The 18,004-nt window shown below is 52.1% G+C and overlaps 1 protein-coding gene across 8 annotated transcripts in view; it reads left to right on the forward strand.

The window, feature by feature from the left end:
- ZBTB7B (zinc finger and BTB domain containing 7B) overlaps positions 1-17,111 on the forward strand; it is a 56,143-nt gene extending 39,032 nt beyond the window's left edge. For 6 of the 8 annotated variants that reach the window (XM_083591282.1, XM_083591284.1, XM_083591283.1 and 3 more), the window contains exons 2-3: positions 11,575-12,565; positions 14,600-17,111. In XM_083591282.1, the coding sequence (XP_083447408.1) occupies positions 11,575-12,565; positions 14,600-15,086 (1,478 nt within the window). In that variant the 3' untranslated portion in view covers positions 15,087-17,111. Of the gene's footprint in view, positions 1-4,779; positions 5,638-9,740; positions 10,702-11,574; positions 12,566-14,599 lie in introns of those variants that run through there. The other 2 variants (XM_083591289.1, XM_083591288.1) reach the window with 2 other exon arrangements.
- Positions 17,112-18,004: the final 893 nt, after the last annotated feature.

Here is an 18,004-nt window from a genome sequence, read left to right on the forward strand (position 1 = left end):
ACTCAAGTACAGTGGTACCTCAGGTTACATATGCTTCAGGTTACATACGCTTCAGGTTACAGACTCTGCTAACCCAGAAATGGTGATTCAGGTTAAGAACTTTGCTTCAGGATGAGAACAGAAAGTGGGCTCTGGCGGCGCAGCAGCAGCAGGAGGCCCCATTAGCTAAAGTGGTGCTTCAGGTTAAGAACAGTTTCAGGTTAAGTATGGACCTCCGGAATGAATTAAGTACTTAACTCGAGGTACCACTGTATATAATCTAATTGCAAAATGGCACCTTGAATCTAGGTTGCGGTATCCGCAACAGAATGTTGATTTGCCACCTGGGGGTTGGACTAGATGACCGTCGAGGTCCCTTCCAACACTACGGTTCCATGATCTCGACTACATTGCTTGCCTTTACAACAATTCACCTGCCCCAAGGAGGAGAAGCACGCACAGGCGAAATGGAAATGGAGCAAGGCAGAGGTTTTTTAAACTGTGGGGGAAATGCAGAGACTACTTCACAAAACAGTGCCCTAAAATACATACGTGGACTTGTTTCGATTAATGTCTGCAGGAGCCTTTGTGGATATTTAAGTTAGAATTAGAAAAACCTTAATAATTATTCATATAGGAAACAGTTATAAGAAGTAAATGAGGAGTCCAGGTACAGGATAAAGGAAGTCTTTTATTTGGTTGTTTGTATTTTTGTATGTTATGTTCATGTTTAATGAGGGTGGATTTGTGTATTGGGGGGTGGGGGGTTTATGTTATGTTGCAAATAAAATTCCAATAAAAATTTAAAATTTTTATAAAAAACTGTGGTAGCCAACCTGGCACCCAGAAATCTGCATGTGGTCGCAATTGGACCTGTGGCAATAGCAAAACGCGCCTGGCTAATTTCTAACACCGCCGGCTACGGGTTTGGCTCCATTGTCTGTCCCAGAGGGTTATTTATTGAGCCTCTAAGGGGCTGTTTTGTGTGGATTGGCTAGCCAGCTTGACTTTGAAGTTGGGAACCTTTGGTTCCTTTCATGGCCAGTCTGAAGAAGTAGCCAAACCCAACGGATAAGTTCTGAGTATTTGGCTGGGCATGGCGACGCTGAACCCCGCAGCGGAGGCATTCGCCTTGCCCGCTCGGCCATGCTCCGAGGGGCCTGAAAAGGCCCCTGTAATTTGTTCCCCATCAGATGTTGGAGGGTATCGTTTCTGAAACCTGGGTTCCGAAATCTCTCTCCTGGGTGACGGAGGAGACAGCTATCGAGTGGTTGAGAGGCCGTGGGTGTGATGAGCCGCCAAGCACGCAGTTCTCACAGACCCCCCGCCCCCTTGGCCTGCCGCAGCAAAAAAATCTTTTGCTGAAAACAGGAAAAGGTGTCAAACCCCAGAGCTCCCACGTCAAAGGTGCAGGGTGGGGGGGGGGACGATGGGGGGAACGGTTGCTCCGTAAAGATCTGGTTTGGGTGTCGCTAGATTTGTTGCCGAATCTTCCCCTTGTACACAGTCTTTCGGCCGACAATGACAGCTTGATCGCACCCAGGGCACTCGCGATGGAAAATTGCCGTCTAGCTCAGCCTTCGAGCCCCACGTTGGACAAAAAAATCCCTGCATTTTAGAACTTTGGACTAAATGACCCCGCTCTGTGATTCAGTGATTGTCCACACGGACTTGCAGCAACTGTCCAGGGCAGGCATAGGCAAACTTGGCCCTCCAGATGTTTTGGGACTACAGCTCCCATCATACCTAGCTAACAGGACCAGTGGTCAGGGATGATGGGAGTTGTAGTCCCAAAACATCTGGAGGGCCGAGTTTGCCTATGCCTGGTCCAGGGTATCAGATAGGAGATTCCCAGGCCTCCTTGAACAGCTGAGGAATGAATGTAGGGCTTTCTTCTACCACTGAGTCATGGCCTTTCCCCTAGAAATAAGCTAAGGTTCTGGTCCTCATGATTCTAGAAGATAGACTTGAATAGGAACACAGGAAGCTGCCTTCATCTAGACTGCTGCCCCATCTAGCTCAGGACTGTCGACACGGGCTGGCAGGGGCTCTCCCGGATTTCAGGTAGGGGACATTCCCAGCCCCACCTGGAAATGCAGGGACTTGAACCCGGGACCTTCTGCATGCAAAGCAGGTGCTCTCCCACTGAGCTGGGGCGCTTCCCACCCCCCCAGGGCTGCTCACAATACACCTCCATCCTGCATTACAAAAGGGTGCAGTCGCAAGCTCACAGGTGAGACCGGGCTCAGGGCAAGATTGCTTCATCGCCCCAGCCTGAGCCAAATGGCTGCTGTATCAGATCTTGGTGTGTAGACTCTCTGCCATAGGTGGGGAAATGATTCGAGCACAGCAGGTAGCTGGAGTTTATTGTGGGGTAAGGCGACATGACGCCCCGCCGTTTAGATTAGTTCAGGATCATCTCCCTCTTTGGGATGGATGTGTAAGGCTAGAATGCCAGCGAGCATGCACAGAGTGCCTTTCTCTTGGCACCGACGTCTTGCTGGCATTGCAGGTTTGGGGCCCAAGGACTCTCATTTAAAACAAGGCAAACAAATATAAGAATGTGTGATGGTAAGAATTCTCATTTTGGATGACGAGAGCCTAATCTGAATGCCTGCTCACTCAAGGAATAAGTGGACTTATTCAGACTCAGTTTTCCCCACCTGTGAAATGGAATCGCAGTGCTCTGAGTGGCTGTGATGACTAACCTGGACCATCATTTTAAGATTGTTTCTGAGACAAGCTTTATTCCTCTGGTTTTTACACCTTTTGGATTCTGCCTTGTTCCTTCATCTTTGAAAGCCTAGTTCTCGATTCCTCATATTCCACAGCCTTCCAATCTGGACTACTACTACTACTACTAATAGCAGTGAATCCAGAACAACTTGGGCAAAAACATCTGAACACAACATCTCCACATTCTCTAGTTTCCATTTCAAATTTTTCTCTGCCAGTGAGCTGCAAAACGGCATGTTATTTTAAAAATAAATACACTGCAGTTCTGATTTATCTTTAAATCTTGCATCAAATGCACAGTTAAACCGGAATAAATTACCCCAAACCTCTGTCAACCAGGCTATTTGGAACTGAGCTGGATATTCCTGCGTTTGGGCAATTTTTATTTACATTATTTGGGTTGTTAAATGTGTACCCTGCCCTAACCTTTCAAGGGGCCCTACGTACATTATTCTACACCCTGCCCTTTCTGTTATCCACCAACCCTGTAAGGTAGACTAGGCTGAGAGAGGGCATTGACTGGCTCAAGGTCAACCAGTTAGCCTAGTGGCCGAGTACGGATTCGAACTTGGATCTTCTAGCTCTCTAACCACTACACAACACTGCCTCTTAAGACACAAATGCATTTCCTGAGCAGCATTTCCCAAACCTCACATCCTCCAGGTGCAGATGGACTACAACTCCTATCATCCCTGACCATTGACATTGATGGGAGATATTGTCCAGAACATCTGGATGAAGATTTTGGGGTGCCAAATTCGCCGAACAGAAATCATATTGAAAGTGAAGTTTACTTTATCAGCAGTCAACATTTTATAACAACTGAATGCACATAAATGCAACTGAAAATCAGAATTAAAATACTAGACACTCAGGCAATATTTTCAGGCAATCCTAAGAAGTCTATTAAGGATAAGGTAAAGGTACCCCTGCCCGTACGGGCCAGTCTTGACAGACTCTAGGGTTGTGCGCCCATCTCACTTAAGAGGCCAGGGGCCAGCGCTGTCCGCAGACACTTCCGGGTCACGTGGCCAGCGTGACAAAGCTGCATCTGGCGAGCCAGCGCAGCACACGGAAACGCCGTTTACCTTCCCGCCAGTAAGCGGTCCCTATTTATCTACTTGCACCCGAGGGTGCTTTCGAACTGCTAGGTTGGCAGGCGCTGGGACCGAGCAACGGGAGCGCACCCCGCTGCGGGGATTCGAACCGCCGACCTTTCGATCGGCAAGCCCTAGGCGCTGAGGCTTTTACCCACAGCGCCACCCGCGTCCCCCTATTAAGGATAGCTGTGCCCAAAAACTTTGCCTCCTGATCAGTGGTTGACTTATAGGAACGCTGCAGCTCAGAGGAGGGACCAGGGAGGGACTGTATTATGGGATATATTAAACCTTTCCTCACCTCTTCATAAAAACTGTAATGGAGAAGGACATGCAAAATAGACTCCACCTCAGCGTTGCTACAGAAGCAGCATCTGTTGTCCAGTGAGGCCACAGTCACACCATAAGTTAAAAGAACTATGACGCCACCTTAAACAGTCATGGCTTCCCCCAAAGAATCCTGGGAGCTGTAGTTTGTTATGGGTGCTGTTAGGTGGACCGCGCCCCCCCTTCTCCTCCCAGAACTACAGTTCCCAGAGTGCTTTAAGAATCAATCCCACCTCCCAGGAGCTCTGGCATTCGCTGAAACACCTAAAATTCTAGTCCTCATGATAATCTATGGCAGGGGCAGGCAACCTAAGGGCCGGGGGCCGGATGCGGCCCAATCGCCTTCTAAATCCGGCCCACGGACGGTCCAGGAATCAGCGTGTTTTTACATGAGTAGAATGTGTGCTTTTATTTAAAATGCATCTCTGGGTTATTGGTGGGGCATAGGAATTCGTTCAATCCCCCCCCCCAAAAAATATAGTCTGGCCCCCCACAAGGTCTGAGGGACGGTGGACCGGCCCACGGATGAAAAAGGTTGCTGAGCCCTGATCTATGCGAACTGCTCTCCTGGGAGACGATGGGGGTTGAATTGGAGATGCGCTGCTCACCGAACCACATTATGGGAACAGTGTGAAGGGGACATGGGGCAAAATATAATAATGGGAGAATCAGGGTGTTGCACAATTGTCCCCATGTTTTTTCCTCTGTGAAATATTAAGCAGATGGTGAGTTTGGGTCATAGATGATGCAGTTTAGTAGGTCATTCAGGCTGTGGCATTCATGGTATTATGGGAATGATTCTTCCTTGGCAACATAGGGGAACATAGACTTATACCTTGCCGTTGTCTACACTGACTGGTTGGGAATTGTATAGGTGTGCCTGCTTTCTATTTGTTTTGGGCTGGGCGTGGGCATTTTGACTTTTGCTCAGGGAGTGTTCCTTTGAGATGGGTGTTTTGCAGTTCCTCCCACTTCTCTCTATGCCCCTTCCCCTCAAAACTTTGGGGACCCCCAAAGTGTTGCACCTCGAAGCTGCCCCGTTTTCTTATCTCAAACCACACCGGGCATGTTGCCTGTGGTTTCTGCAGCGTGGTGACGCTCTTGACATGCTCAAAGGCACTCTCCGTAGCATGTATGGATGTGCAGGCGATAAAAGTGGGTTGTGCTCACCCTGACTATACAATACTTGTAGAGGGGATCCTGGGTACTGAACATGCATTTATTTACGTACCGGTGTGAGGAACCTGTCGCCCTCTAGAAGCCAGCAATAGCCCGCCCTCCCCCCCCATGAATTTGTCTAATCCTCTTTTAAAGCCATCCAATTTGGTGGCCATCTCTGCCTCCTGTGGCAGGGAGTTCCATAGATTAACTCCGCTGCAGTTAAACTAAAAAGTCCCAAATGCTACCACTCATTTCTGATGTTTTCTCGTTTTTGTCCTCTCAAGGGGCTCAGCAGGAGGGTCACCCTCTCTGGCAGTCTTTGCAAGAACCCTGAGAGGTAGGTTAGGCAGAGTGAGGGGAGCCAACCCAATGTCACACTTTGGGGGTTGTGAACAGAGGATTTGACTTTGCGCTGGCTCTGCCGCAGATACAGAGTTATGCCCTCCTTCTGCCTTTCCTGCTAAAAGCTCCATGCTTTCAATAAACCGCCTAGCAGGCAGCAGTGCACCAGGTGAAGCTTTCCCAGAAATGGCTGCACCGGTTGAATTTCTGCCCGCTGTGCAGTTTTTTAGAGCCCTCTGCCTGCAAAGCCCTTATAGCTGATTGCATCTGGACCCTGCCAGTCTCCCCTCAGCTCCCTTCCGAACCCTGATGGCTTTCGCCTGTGCCACAACCACCACCTCTAATCCCAGCCGATTGCTCCTCCTGCTAATCCCTCCTAATCTGATTGGCGCTTGTCAGGGTTTGTCAACCCAGAGGGGCATGATGGCTTAATTGCAGCTCAGCCCGTCCCTCTGCCTCCCACCTGTGCCCGCAGGGGCAGGTGGAGAAGGCCTCGTGGGTAATCTCAGGACTCCTGGGTTCTATTCCCAGCCCTGGGAGGGGAGGGAAATCGAGAGCGGAGGTTTCTGTGTTCTCAGCAGAGGCTTGCTGCCTTGTTTTGTTCCCCCTGGTGTTTCGCAGCAGCAGCCGGGCAGAAATTCCACAGGCAAAGTGCTGTTTGGTCACCTTTCTCTGCAGTGGGAAGGGCCGTGCAGCTGCTCGGTTTGTTTTCCGGCACAGCAGCCAGGCAGAAATCCAACAGGAAAAACATAGCTCTCACCTGATCCCTGCTGCTTAATTTCTGCCCTCTTTCACAGCAGCCAGGCAGAAACCCGACAGGCCAAGTGCCACACAGACACTGCGTGCAGCAGGTGACCTGCGATTGCTCAGCTTCTGCCTGGCCTTTAGAGCTGTCAGGCAGAAATTCAACAGGAAAAGCTCTCTCTCTCTCTCTCTCTCTCTCTCTCTCTCTCTCACACACACACACACACACACACACAATATAAACTGTGCAGGGAAGATCGTGTCAATGTCTGCCTGACACCGTGACATCCTGCGGGGAAGGGGGCAAAGGCAGTGGCGCTTAGACACGAGGAATGGGAGCACGAGGCTAGGGCTGGGGGGTGGGGAGAGGGCCGGGCGTGCAGTGTGGGAAAGGAGTGGGGCGCTGGGAGAGCCGGGGAGGCTGCTAGCTGGGACTTGGAGAGACCGCGGAGAAGAGACCGAGCAAGGCCTGTCCTGGGCATTTTGCCCCATTGCGCCCCTCCCTGAGGGAAGGCAATCAAAGCCAGCCTCTCTCTCTCTCTCTTTCTTTCTTTCTCTCTCTCTCTTGCTCCCCCCTCGCTCCTCCATGCCAGGCAGGGGCTGGCAAAGTTCTGGCTGAGCTGGCATCCCCCCGGGCGTTGCCATGATGCGGACCGCGCCCAGCTCCTGGGTCAGAGTGCTCCTCCAGGAAGAAAAACCACGCCTGCCTGGCAGGTCCCCATCCGTCGTCCCCCCCACCCTCCAAGCCTTCCCACCGCCGCTCTCCTCCTCCTCCCCGCAGAGCCAGCCTGCCCGCCTGCCCATCCCCTTGCCCGGCCGGTTGAGCCTGCTTGGCAGAGAGGGGAGCGGCTGCCCCTGCTTGGAGCCCGTCCCCTTCCCACCCACCCCTGCCCCGTCGAAGGCAAACACACAGCCCAGCTGGCTGGCACCCAAAGCGGGCAGGGAGCGGCCACAAGGCAGCCCCGTTCCGACTTCCGAGAACAAGGCGAGGCACGACGACGAGTCTCTCTCTCTCTCTTCCCCCCCCATACCCCACCAGCTTTGCCCAGCTGGCACCCAGGTTATCTGGGCAAAAGGTGGGTGGGAGAACAGGATGCAGCAGGGGAAACATTATTAGAGGGTGCTGGAGGGAGTTTGGAGGACGGCAGATAGGATTATTTTACTTTCCTTTGTATAGCACGTTTTTATCCAAGCAGCCTAAGGTAGCATACGTTGTACCCCCCCCCCACTTCCCACAACAACCTTGCAAGGCAGGTTAGGCTGTGAAGCAGTGACTGGCTCCGAAGAGCACCCAGTGAGCTTCGTGGCCGAGTTGGGATTCGAACCCAGGTCCCTCCCGGGTCCTAGTCTGACGCTCTCGCCACCACTGGCTCTCTCTTAAAAACTGACGTCTTTTCATTGGTATTGGGTAGGGGGCGAGCTAACCTTTTTATTTCAGTTTCTCATTTCTACCACTGTTTGATTTTTTTCTCCCCCCCCCCCAAAACGAAAATTCATTCAGTGTGAATTTTTCCTACTGTACCCATTTTTCATACGCAGTTTGCCAGAGAGGCACATTTTCTTTGCAGAGCATTTCCGCCTAATATAATGCATGTTTGGGTTTTCACGAATACATGCAGTAAAAGTACAATTTACCCTCAACAGTGTTTGCACCATCATCCTTTCCCATGCCCCAGAAGTTGTTGGACTACAACTCCCATCATCCTTGACCACTGCCTGAGCTGGCTGGGGACAATGGGAGTTGTAGTCCAACATCAGCTTGGGGAGGAGCCAAAGCTGAAGAAGGCCGTGGCCTAGAATATACTGGAGAAACTGCATCATAAAATTCAGAGGAGTGCAAATTTCGAAGGCGGGCTGTGTTTCAGTTCTCGCATCATTTTGGAAATTGCAAAAATTAGGTAAAGGTAAAGGGACCCCTGACCGTTAGGTCCAGTCATGGCCGACTCTGGGGTTGCGGCGCTCATCTCGCTTTATTGGCCGAGGGAACTGGTGTACAGCTTCCAGGTCATGTGGCCAGCATGACTAAGCCGCTTCTGGCGAACCAGAGCAGCGCACGGAAACACCGTTTGCCTTCCCGCTGCCTTCTACTTGCACTTTGAGGTGCTTTCGAACTGCTAGGTTGGCAGGAACAGGGACTGAGCAACAGGAGCTCACCCCGTCGCAGGGATTCGAACTGCCGATCTTCTGATCGGCAAGTCCTAGGCTCTGTGGTTTAACCCACAGTGCCACTGCCTTAAAATGTGAATTGGATCGAAATGCTCCCCCTTTCCTGGTGAATTGCACCTGGGACCTCACCTGCAGCACTAAGAATCTTTATAGTTCTACTGGAAGTTTCTAGACTCCTGTCAGGCCCCAGTCAGCATGGCCACAGGTTCAGGGAATGATGGGAGTTGTAGTCCAGCAACTTCTGGAAGGCCACAGGCCCCCCTCTCCTGTCCTGGACCGTGTCCCAACCTATCAGGGATCCCATTTTAAATGATTCCAGCACAGCCTACCCCTGATCTGCACTCTGGCGCATAGAAACGGCAGTGTTCCTAAGCACATACAACATGCAATCGGAATTTCTACCTGAGAAGCGCCACACAGCCTTGTTAGGAACATCTAGGGCAGCCAATGCCCTCCAGAGGTTGGCAGCTGTCATTCACAACCTCTGGAGGCCAGCAAGCCGGTCTAGGGAACGGCTTGGCTGAAGAGGCTATGCTGAGGGCCACATTCCCTTTGTGGGGGGGGCACATGCCAGCGGTGGGCGGGGCCAGAGGTAAAACACCTGGAAAGAGCAACAGATGTGATTTGCCTGGAGAAAAAGCGCTGTTTTGTGGAGGGAAAGCGTGGCACAAAATTGTGTGAGGACACGGCAACCAAAATGATGGCTGTGCTCTCTCGATTAATAATAATAATAATAATAATAATAATAATAATAATAATAATTTATTGTTTATACCCCGCCCATCTGGCTGGGTTTCCCCAGCCACTCTGGGCGGCTTCCAACAAAACACTAAAATACAATAACCTATTAAACATCAAAAGCTTCCCTAAACAGGGCTGCCTTCAGATGTCTTCTAAAAGTCTGGTAGTTGTTTTTCTCTTTGACATCTGGTGGGAGGGCGTTCCACAGGGTGGGTGCCGCTACCAAGAAGGCTCTCTGCCTGGTTCCCTGTAACTTGGCTTCTCGCAGCGAGGGAACCACCAGAAGGCCCTCAGCGCTGGACCTCAGTGTCCGGGCAGAACGATGGAGGTGGAGACGCTCCTTCAGGTATACTGGACCGAGGCCGTTTAGGGCTTTAAAGGTCAGCACCAACACTTTGAATTGTGCTCGGAAACGTACTGGGAGCCAATGTAGGTCTTTCAAGTTGTAGTTTCCGGGTCAAAAAACGGGAAGATAGTACGTCTGGGAAGATGGCGTCTTGGATTTTGCCTTCAAATTGTTGGAAGGTATGGGCTGATTTCCACCCACCACATTCCCCTCTCTCTCTCTTGCCTAAATCCAGGCCAGCCCGAGACATGATGGGAGTCCAAGGTTGCATCCCAGCCAACAAGGATGTGAAGGCAGGGTCCGTGAGGGGCGGGGCCTAGGGAGAGAGTTCCAGGGGCCAGACTGAGAGGCCTTAAGGGCCGCCTGAGCCCTCTCCCCCTCCTTCCCCCTGCAGCTTTCGCTCTGGGTCCTCTCTCTCTCTCTCTCTGGGCGCCCTGAGAGTGGAGGGTTTGAGGCTCTCAAATGCCATGGGTCGTGGGCGGCAGGAGGGAGCTGCCCTATCTTTCCTAGGAATCTGCCTCTAACCCTGTCTCTATCAGGCCCCTGATCTCTTTTGCACCGTCTGGGGGCGAGGGACTTCCTCCCGCTCTGAGAAGAAGTCAGTGCTGTGCTCTCTCAGAGTCTGCACACTTCCTTTCCGTGTGTGTCTATTCTTTTCTGAGTTTCTTCACGTACGTCTGCCATCTTCCCTGAAGGAGGCCTGGGTTTTATTGCTTTATTTATTTGAAGCTTCTACGTTGTCTTCTCCCCGCCCCCAATTCGGTAGAGAATGTAAGACTCTTAATCTCAGGGTGGCGGGTTCGAGTCCCGTGTCGGCCCAAAATATTCCTGCATTGCAGGGGGTTGGTCTAGATGACCCTCTTGATTCCTTCTGCTATTCCGTGATTCTGTGATAAAGGTTCTAAGAGCAGCTTACGTAAGATCAGCTAAGAAAACAACAACTGCAATGCTTGCGCTCTGAAAGACACGGCACAAAAGGAAAAGGCATGTGGAAGGAAGAGGAAAGTGAGCAAAACACAACCCCTCTTTGATTTAGGCTTGGAGGGGAGGCAGGCGGGAAAGGTGAATCCTGCACTAAGAAGGCCTTTCTTCAAACCTCGCCTCCGTCTTGGAGGTGCAGCCATCGCGGCCCTCCCTCTTGGCCACAAAGCTCACTGTGGGTGACCTAGGCCCAGCCACTGCTGTTCAGCCTAACCTGTCTCACTGGGTTATATTGGGGATCAGTTTGAGGAGGAGAACCACGTACACCACCTGGGGGAAATGGTGGGCTTTAAATGCAAGAAATGTATAAATGGTAAGAACTGAAAGCGATCATTTCCCACTTTTAGTTTCTTTAGCTCCTTTCCTGGATTGTCAGCTTCCTACAGAGACAACGTGTGCAGTCGGTGAATCTTCAGGCAGGTCAAGAGTGAAATAGTCTCTGATGTTGAATGACAAAATACATAGGATCTTGGCGAGTGATTTAATGAGGAACCTGTGACACCGCCTCATAAACACCTCAACAGACCCGGTTTCGGATTTTCTACAAATTAGCACGCTCTTCAGACCCTATTTAACCAAGCCCAATGCCACTAACTGCACACAGGGAAATCAGCGAGGCTGGTTCAGTGGGCAATGCGAGGACGCATAGGAAGATCTGCTAAGGGCTGTTAGAATCTATCAGAATAAACCTTCCAAAACAAGGAAAATAATGGGAAGGAGCTGAGCAGCATATAAACAGGACTAACTCAACCCCCTGTTAGCCTTAGTAAATGATTGCGAGTTTAAGGAATTGATTGTAACTTGAGGGATTAATTGATCAAAACTTCTCTTCTCAAAATAAATGATTGCCCGTCTCCAAACACATTGCTTTGAATGGCTTTTAAATACAAAACCTAAAGGCTGCCTGTATTGGCTGGTGCTGACATCCCTGCTCTTTCCCCCCTGTCCTTGCAGGTGAGGCAATGGGAAGCCCTGAAGACGACTTGATCGGGATCCCTTTCCCAGAACACAGCAGCGACCTGCTGGGCAGCCTCAACGAGCAGCGCCGGAGGGGGGTTCTCTGCGACGTGACCTTGCGGGCCCAGGGATCGGAGTACCGGACCCACCGGGCCGTGCTGGCAGCCTCCAGCCGCTATTTCCGGCGGCTCTTCGCAGGGCCCGGCATGGGCGTCTGCGAGCTGGATTTCGTGGGGGCCGAGGCGCTGGGCGCCCTGCTGGACTTTGCCTACACTGCCACCTTGACCATCAGCACGGGCAGCCTGGCAGAGGTGCTGCGAGCCGCCCGCCTCCTCGAGATCCCCTGCGTCATCAAGGCCTGCGTCGAGATCCTGCAGGGAAACGGCTTGGAAGCGCCCGTCCCCGATGACGCTGCCCGCGAGCGCGCCCACCGCTACCTGGAGGCCTTTGCCACCCTTCCCAACGCCGAGGGCGACCTGCCCGAGCCGCCCGTCTACCCGGCCCCCCGCCGCAGCAAGAAGATCCGCAAATTCCTGCAGGCCAAGGGCTCCCGCCTCAACAACCACCTCGGCGAGCTGTCGCCGTCGCCGTCCCCCTCATCGACGGGGACGCAGGAGCGGCCGAGCCCCCCCAGTCAGGCCTCTCCGGCGCCAGTCCTCGCGCACCCCCACGAGGACGAGGTACTGGCGCCCTCTCGCGCCTTCCCGTACCCGTACGCCCGCGGCCTCTCGCCAGAAGACCTGGGCTCGGACGAAGAGCCCACCGAACACGACATCATGTCCTACATGCGGGCCCTCAACCCGGAAGGGCCGTCCCTGGGCCTGGACCCGCCGGACAAGCTGGTGCGCAAGCGGCGCTCGCAGATGCCCCAGGAGTGCCCAGTCTGCCACAAGGTCATCCATGGCGCGGGCAAGCTGCCCCGCCACATGCGCACCCACACCGGGGAGAAACCCTTTGCCTGCGAGGTCTGCGGGGTCCGCTTCACGAGGTGAGCCTTTCCCCCCTTTCTTTCGAAACTGGCTCGCTCTGCCCACTGCGGCCTGGCTTGACGCCAGCAGCAGGATGGGGCAGGTGCAAGAGAACAGACTGTACCACATGGGAGTGTAGGGGTGTGTGAAAATACCACAGCTTCCTCCATTTTGATGTTGGCCATGTTGCTGAAAACACAGCTCCTTGCAAAGGAGGAGGAAAAGGTTCTAGATCAGAGGGGAAGGGGGCTCTTTTGTCCAAAGGCCCCTTTGCTTTGCAGGGAACCTTCTGGGGGCTGGCATGCCGAGGGGTAGATACAGCGAGAGGCATTGAGCGGTGGAGTTAATGGATGCGACTCTGGATCTTTCTTTGGAAGGCTACATCTGAGGGTTTTTTTAATATGCACACAACCTGCGTCTCTCCGTCCAAACATCCCAAATTTCCCGGGGAAAGGGGATTGGTTGTTCAAGCACTCAGGGGGAGGAACAGGTGTGTGTCTCCTAACAGCTCCATTGGTATAGCATGAGACTCTTAATCTCACGTTGGGCAAAAGACTCCCGCATTTCGGGGGGGGCGGGTTGGACTAGAGGCGACCCTCGTGGTCCCTTCCAGCTCTGCAATTCTATGATTCTAAGAACTCTCAGCACTCCTAGCAAACTACACTTCCCATGGTTCTTTGGGGGAAGCCACAGCTGTTTAAAGTGGTATCATAGTGCTTTAAATGGCTAGTGCAAATGATGGGGCCTAGGCAAAACCTTATCACTCCCATTTCTGCTGAAAAGCTGGCCCCAGATTCCTTCCTTTTTCTTTGTAAATGGGCCATTGGTCACCCTACGAGAAGACCCATTGAAATTGCTGGGCTTAAGTGACTCAGGCCCACGGCTTCTACTGAATCCAGCCCAGTGTTTTTTTTAAGCCGGGCTGGCTTGGTTTTATTAGAATTATAGAATTTGTAGAGTTGGAAGGGGTCACGAGGGATATCTGGTCCAATTCCCTACAGTGCTGGAATAATTTTGCACAACGTGGAGCTCAAACCCACAGCCCTGAGATTAAGAGTCTTATGCTCTACCGTCTGAGCTATCCCAGATGTCTTACTTGGTCCCGCCCCCCGCCCCCCCGAGCTGTGCAGAAGGCGGGACAGAAGTTTAAAATAAACAGTACCTTTTAACCCTGCGCAAAGTGGTGCTCCCTCTCCTAGAACTGTCAGCAGCAAAGAGACAGGCAGCGAGGACTGTTCCATCTGTAGCACTCAAGGGAGCCTGCCTATAGCCAAACTTCAAAGAGGCTTTTCTTTTCCTAGAGCTCCCTCTAGAGGCCATTCTGAATTTATCTAACTGAGCAATTACTGCAGGTGGGGGGCCTTTTTTGTACCCCATTTGCCACCAGCCCCTGCTAGCAAGGCCAGTGCTCAGCCATTGCGATTTTTGCATAGCGCACAAACACACAAATCATGATTTGCAATATATCATACCCTCCAACATTTCTCTGAAGAAAATAGGGACGTATTACTATTATTATTATTATTATTATTATTATTATTATTACTACTACTACTACTTACTATTTATACCCCACCCATCTGACTATGATGCCCCAACCACTCTGGGCGACATATATGAAAACATAATAAAACATTAAACATTTTTAAACTATACAGGTCTGCTTTGAGATGGCTCGGGGGTTGGATAACTCCATATCCTCTTTTAACATTTCTCCAGTGAAAATAGGGACTTGCTAAGCAGGAATAAATCAGAAACCAGGATGGCTTCTTGTAAATCCGGGACTGTCCCTGGAAAATAGGGTCTGATATATTGCCAGGTCAAAAATTATGAAACAGTATCACAATGTGGACTTCAAACCAGTTTCGGACAATCGCCCAGCCTTAATTCTGTGTGGTCCGCTGGGTTCCTCTCCATTTCATAAGGACTAGCTGCCCTCTTGTTTGAAATTGAGGTTGCCCACAAGCAAGGAAGATGCTGCTGGGCCGCGGGCAGAGGTTTCCCTATGCTCTTGCTGACGCAAATCTCCTGTCTCCCTGCTTTCCCCCTCGCAGGAACGACAAGCTGAAGATCCACATGCGGAAGCACACGGGAGAGCGCCCCTACTCCTGTCCGCACTGCACGGCCCGCTTCCTGCACAGCTACGACCTGAAGAACCACCTGCACCTGCACACGGGCGCCCGTCCCTACGAGTGCTGCCTATGCCACAAGGCCTTCGCCAAAGACGACCACCTGCAGCGCCACCTCAAGGGCCAGAACTGCCTGGAGGTGCGCACCAGGCGCCGTCGCCGTGGTCCCGATCCCGAGCCCAACTCCTTGCCCGCCGCGGGGACGCCCTTGGCCGACCACGACTTGGCCAACGGGCTGACGGATGAGCAGTGCCTCTCGCTCGCCCGCGGCTACTGGGATCCGGCCCGCGCCCAGCAAGCCCTGTCTCCTCACATCAAAGAAGAGGAGGACGAGGAGGAGGAGGAGGAGGAAGGCCGCGAGGAGGGGATGGCGACGGACGACGGGCCGGCGGCAGAGGCAGAAACGGCGTAGGGGCCCCCCTCCCCGAGACTAGGCCTCAGGCCTTCTTTGCTTTGGCCGTTGCCACGGCGACTCCGGGGACTAGGCCGTGGTCCAGGCCGAGATGCACTATTTCCCCACCCTTTCTGTTGCTGCGGCAACGGAGACGAGATGCACTATGACCCGCCCCTCCCTGGAGCACTGATTTGGTGCCTTTAGCGACCCCTCAAAGGGGTACGGGGCAGTTATGAACCAAAGCAGGTGGGGTTGGGGTGGGGTTGGGGTGGTGGGAGGGCAGAAAAGCAAGGGAGAGGATTCATATGCTCAGGATCAATGAAATAAGCAATTAAATAGGGGTAGTGCTATTTGGGGGGGGTGGCGTGGGAGGGAATCCTGATTTTTTTTCCTAAGAAAACAAGAGAATTATATAACTTTGGGAAGGGGGGAGTGGTTGGTGGCCCCCAGACCCTGCACTTTTGGGGGGTGCTCTGACCCCATGTTAGGGAGGCTAGGAGGGGATGACTAGATTTATTTATTTTTCTTAAGGCGAGGATGTCAGGTTGAGGAGCTTTTGAGGAGTGTGCCAGGTTTCCTGGGTTTGATCCCTGCCTCTGGCTTTCCAGAGAATTTTATTTCTGAGGAGGCAGAAAAGAGAAAAGAAGATCTTTCTATTATTCCGGGCCCTGAGACTGGCAGCTGCTTTTTGAGAGGGGGGGGGGGTGAGTGGGACGCCCACAACCTTACCTTTGCATGGTGGGGAAAGGAAAGCAGGGGGTGTTTTTTCCACACCACCCAAGGGCGGTGCCTGCACCCTATATCGACAGCACCTCCTTTTTTTGCACAGAGAGCCCCGCTCGGCCCTTGACGCTTCCTGGTGGCATCCTTGCACAGTGCAATGGGCTGGTCCCAGCAGCAACCCGTCGTCATCCCCAGATTCGTTTGGGGTAGGAAGATGCCCCCAAAACGAGTCTTCTGACCCACATTCCCATAGCTCCTCCACACCAAGACCTTAACTCCTTGCAAGAAGATAGGTTTTAGCACTTGGCGGAGGACGGACCATCAACTTGGGGTTACCCCCCCCCCCCATAAAAACCCTCCCCACAGAAGTTTCATTCCACAGCAACAGGTGTCCGGTGGACTTTTGCACAAAAAGGCAATGACCCCATTGTGTTGAGACCCCCCACCCCACTTTAATTTTCCTCCTCCACCGTTGCACTAGGGTTTTTGCCTGCGATTTGAGGGCGGGGAGGGTTCGGACTGGCACACTCCTCAATGGTGGTTAGGGGTCAGGTCTAACTTGTTGCCCCTCACCCCCATTTGCACATTCCTTAGATTTCCAGGCCCCCCCTCACCTCTCTGGAGGGGGCAAAACAGACGGTGGGTTGGAGAGAGACGGCGTTTGGGGAGCGCAGGGAAAAGTCCGTCCCTAGAGTATTAGCACAGAGTTTAATCTATATTTAAGAGATGATGTAATATATTATTCCCCCCTCCCCAAACTCTGCTTTCCCTTCCACCCCCAACCCTGTCCCAATTTCCCCCCACCCTCCCCACAGGTGTTTTTTGGGGGAGCCTCCCGTCGGGTGAAAAGAGGGAGGGCAGGTCTGGTGAGAGCCCCATGTCGTCTTCCCTGACTTTTTTTAAAAAAGTGCCTGTATGTTTAAACTTGAATTTCTAGCTACTTGAAGTGCAAAAAAAACCCCGCTTGTTCCACCTTACCCTGCAATACCTCAGCTACACCTCACCCTGTCTTCCCTGTCTTGAAGACCCCCCTCCTCTTAGACTTTTCCTGCAGCAGCGATTTGGTGATGGGGTGGGGGGGAACAGCTGGAGATGAATGAAAATACCACCCTCCTCATTGCCTTTCTCTGGGAGTGCTAGCAAAAATGTGCATATTTTCCTGGATGGCTGTGGGGGGCGGGTATGTGGAAAAGACGGATGGGGTGTTCACCTCCCCGCCATTTCATTTGGTGTTGTTGTTTTTTTTAATTATTATTAATGTGCTGGTATTCCCGGTGTCCGTTGAGGCTGCTTGACAATAAAAAAGGAAAGCAGGGGAAATTTTGGGCTTGCGTTGGTGTCTGTGGGGGGGGTGGGGCCTTGCCTTCATGGACAAAAATTCTCCCAGAAAAGGTGGAGCGAGGTGGCTTGCATTACCTGCTGCGCGCGACACGAGGGTTTACATTACCTGTGCCAGGAGGTGCCACTAGGCTGGCTGACACATTGTGCGTGTGGTGTTTTTTTTCTTAAAAACAATGTTTAGGGGTACAGTGGTACCTCGGGGTTACATACGCTTCAGGTTACATTCGCTTCAGGTTACAGAATCCGCTAACCCAGAAATAGTGCTTCAGGTTAAGAACTTTGCTTCAGGATGAGAACAGAAATCTGACGATGGCAGCATGGTGGCAGTGGGAGGCCCCATTAGCTAAAGTGGTGCTTCAGGTTAAGAACAGTTTCAGGTTAAGTACGGACCTCCGGAACGAATTAAGTACTTAACCCGAGGTACCACTGTACTCTCATTTTGACTCAAGTAAATATAGTTCAAATTGGGGAAAATAAATACAGTAAATGGACAAAAGTACAAAAATTCACAAAATGTTTAGGCGTATGCGTACCCCTACGTCCCCCCCAGAAAAAAACCCCACTGTGTGTGTGTATACACACGTCTTACACAAATTCATGCACTGGACGGGAAAATACGTTGCAAGCAAAACTCCTCCTTTCTCTACTGAGGGGTGACCATGTTTTTTGGCTGTGGCTTCCACATGGGGGTGTGGGAGAGGGTAATAATTATATCCACGTAGCACCTCCAGCAAAACGCCGCAGGGTTCGCAGGATCCAGAGGGGAGGATGCTAAGCGGTGGATTCAAATGGCAAGAAACAAGATTCTGACTAAACCTTAGGAAGAACTTCTTTGACAGTGGGATGGAGCACCTTGGAGGCTGGACCAGGGG

This window comes from Podarcis filfolensis (genome assembly GCF_964270895.1).
Source record: "Podarcis filfolensis genome assembly, chromosome: 16".
Lineage (NCBI taxonomy): Eukaryota > Metazoa > Chordata > Lepidosauria > Squamata > Lacertidae > Podarcis > Podarcis filfolensis.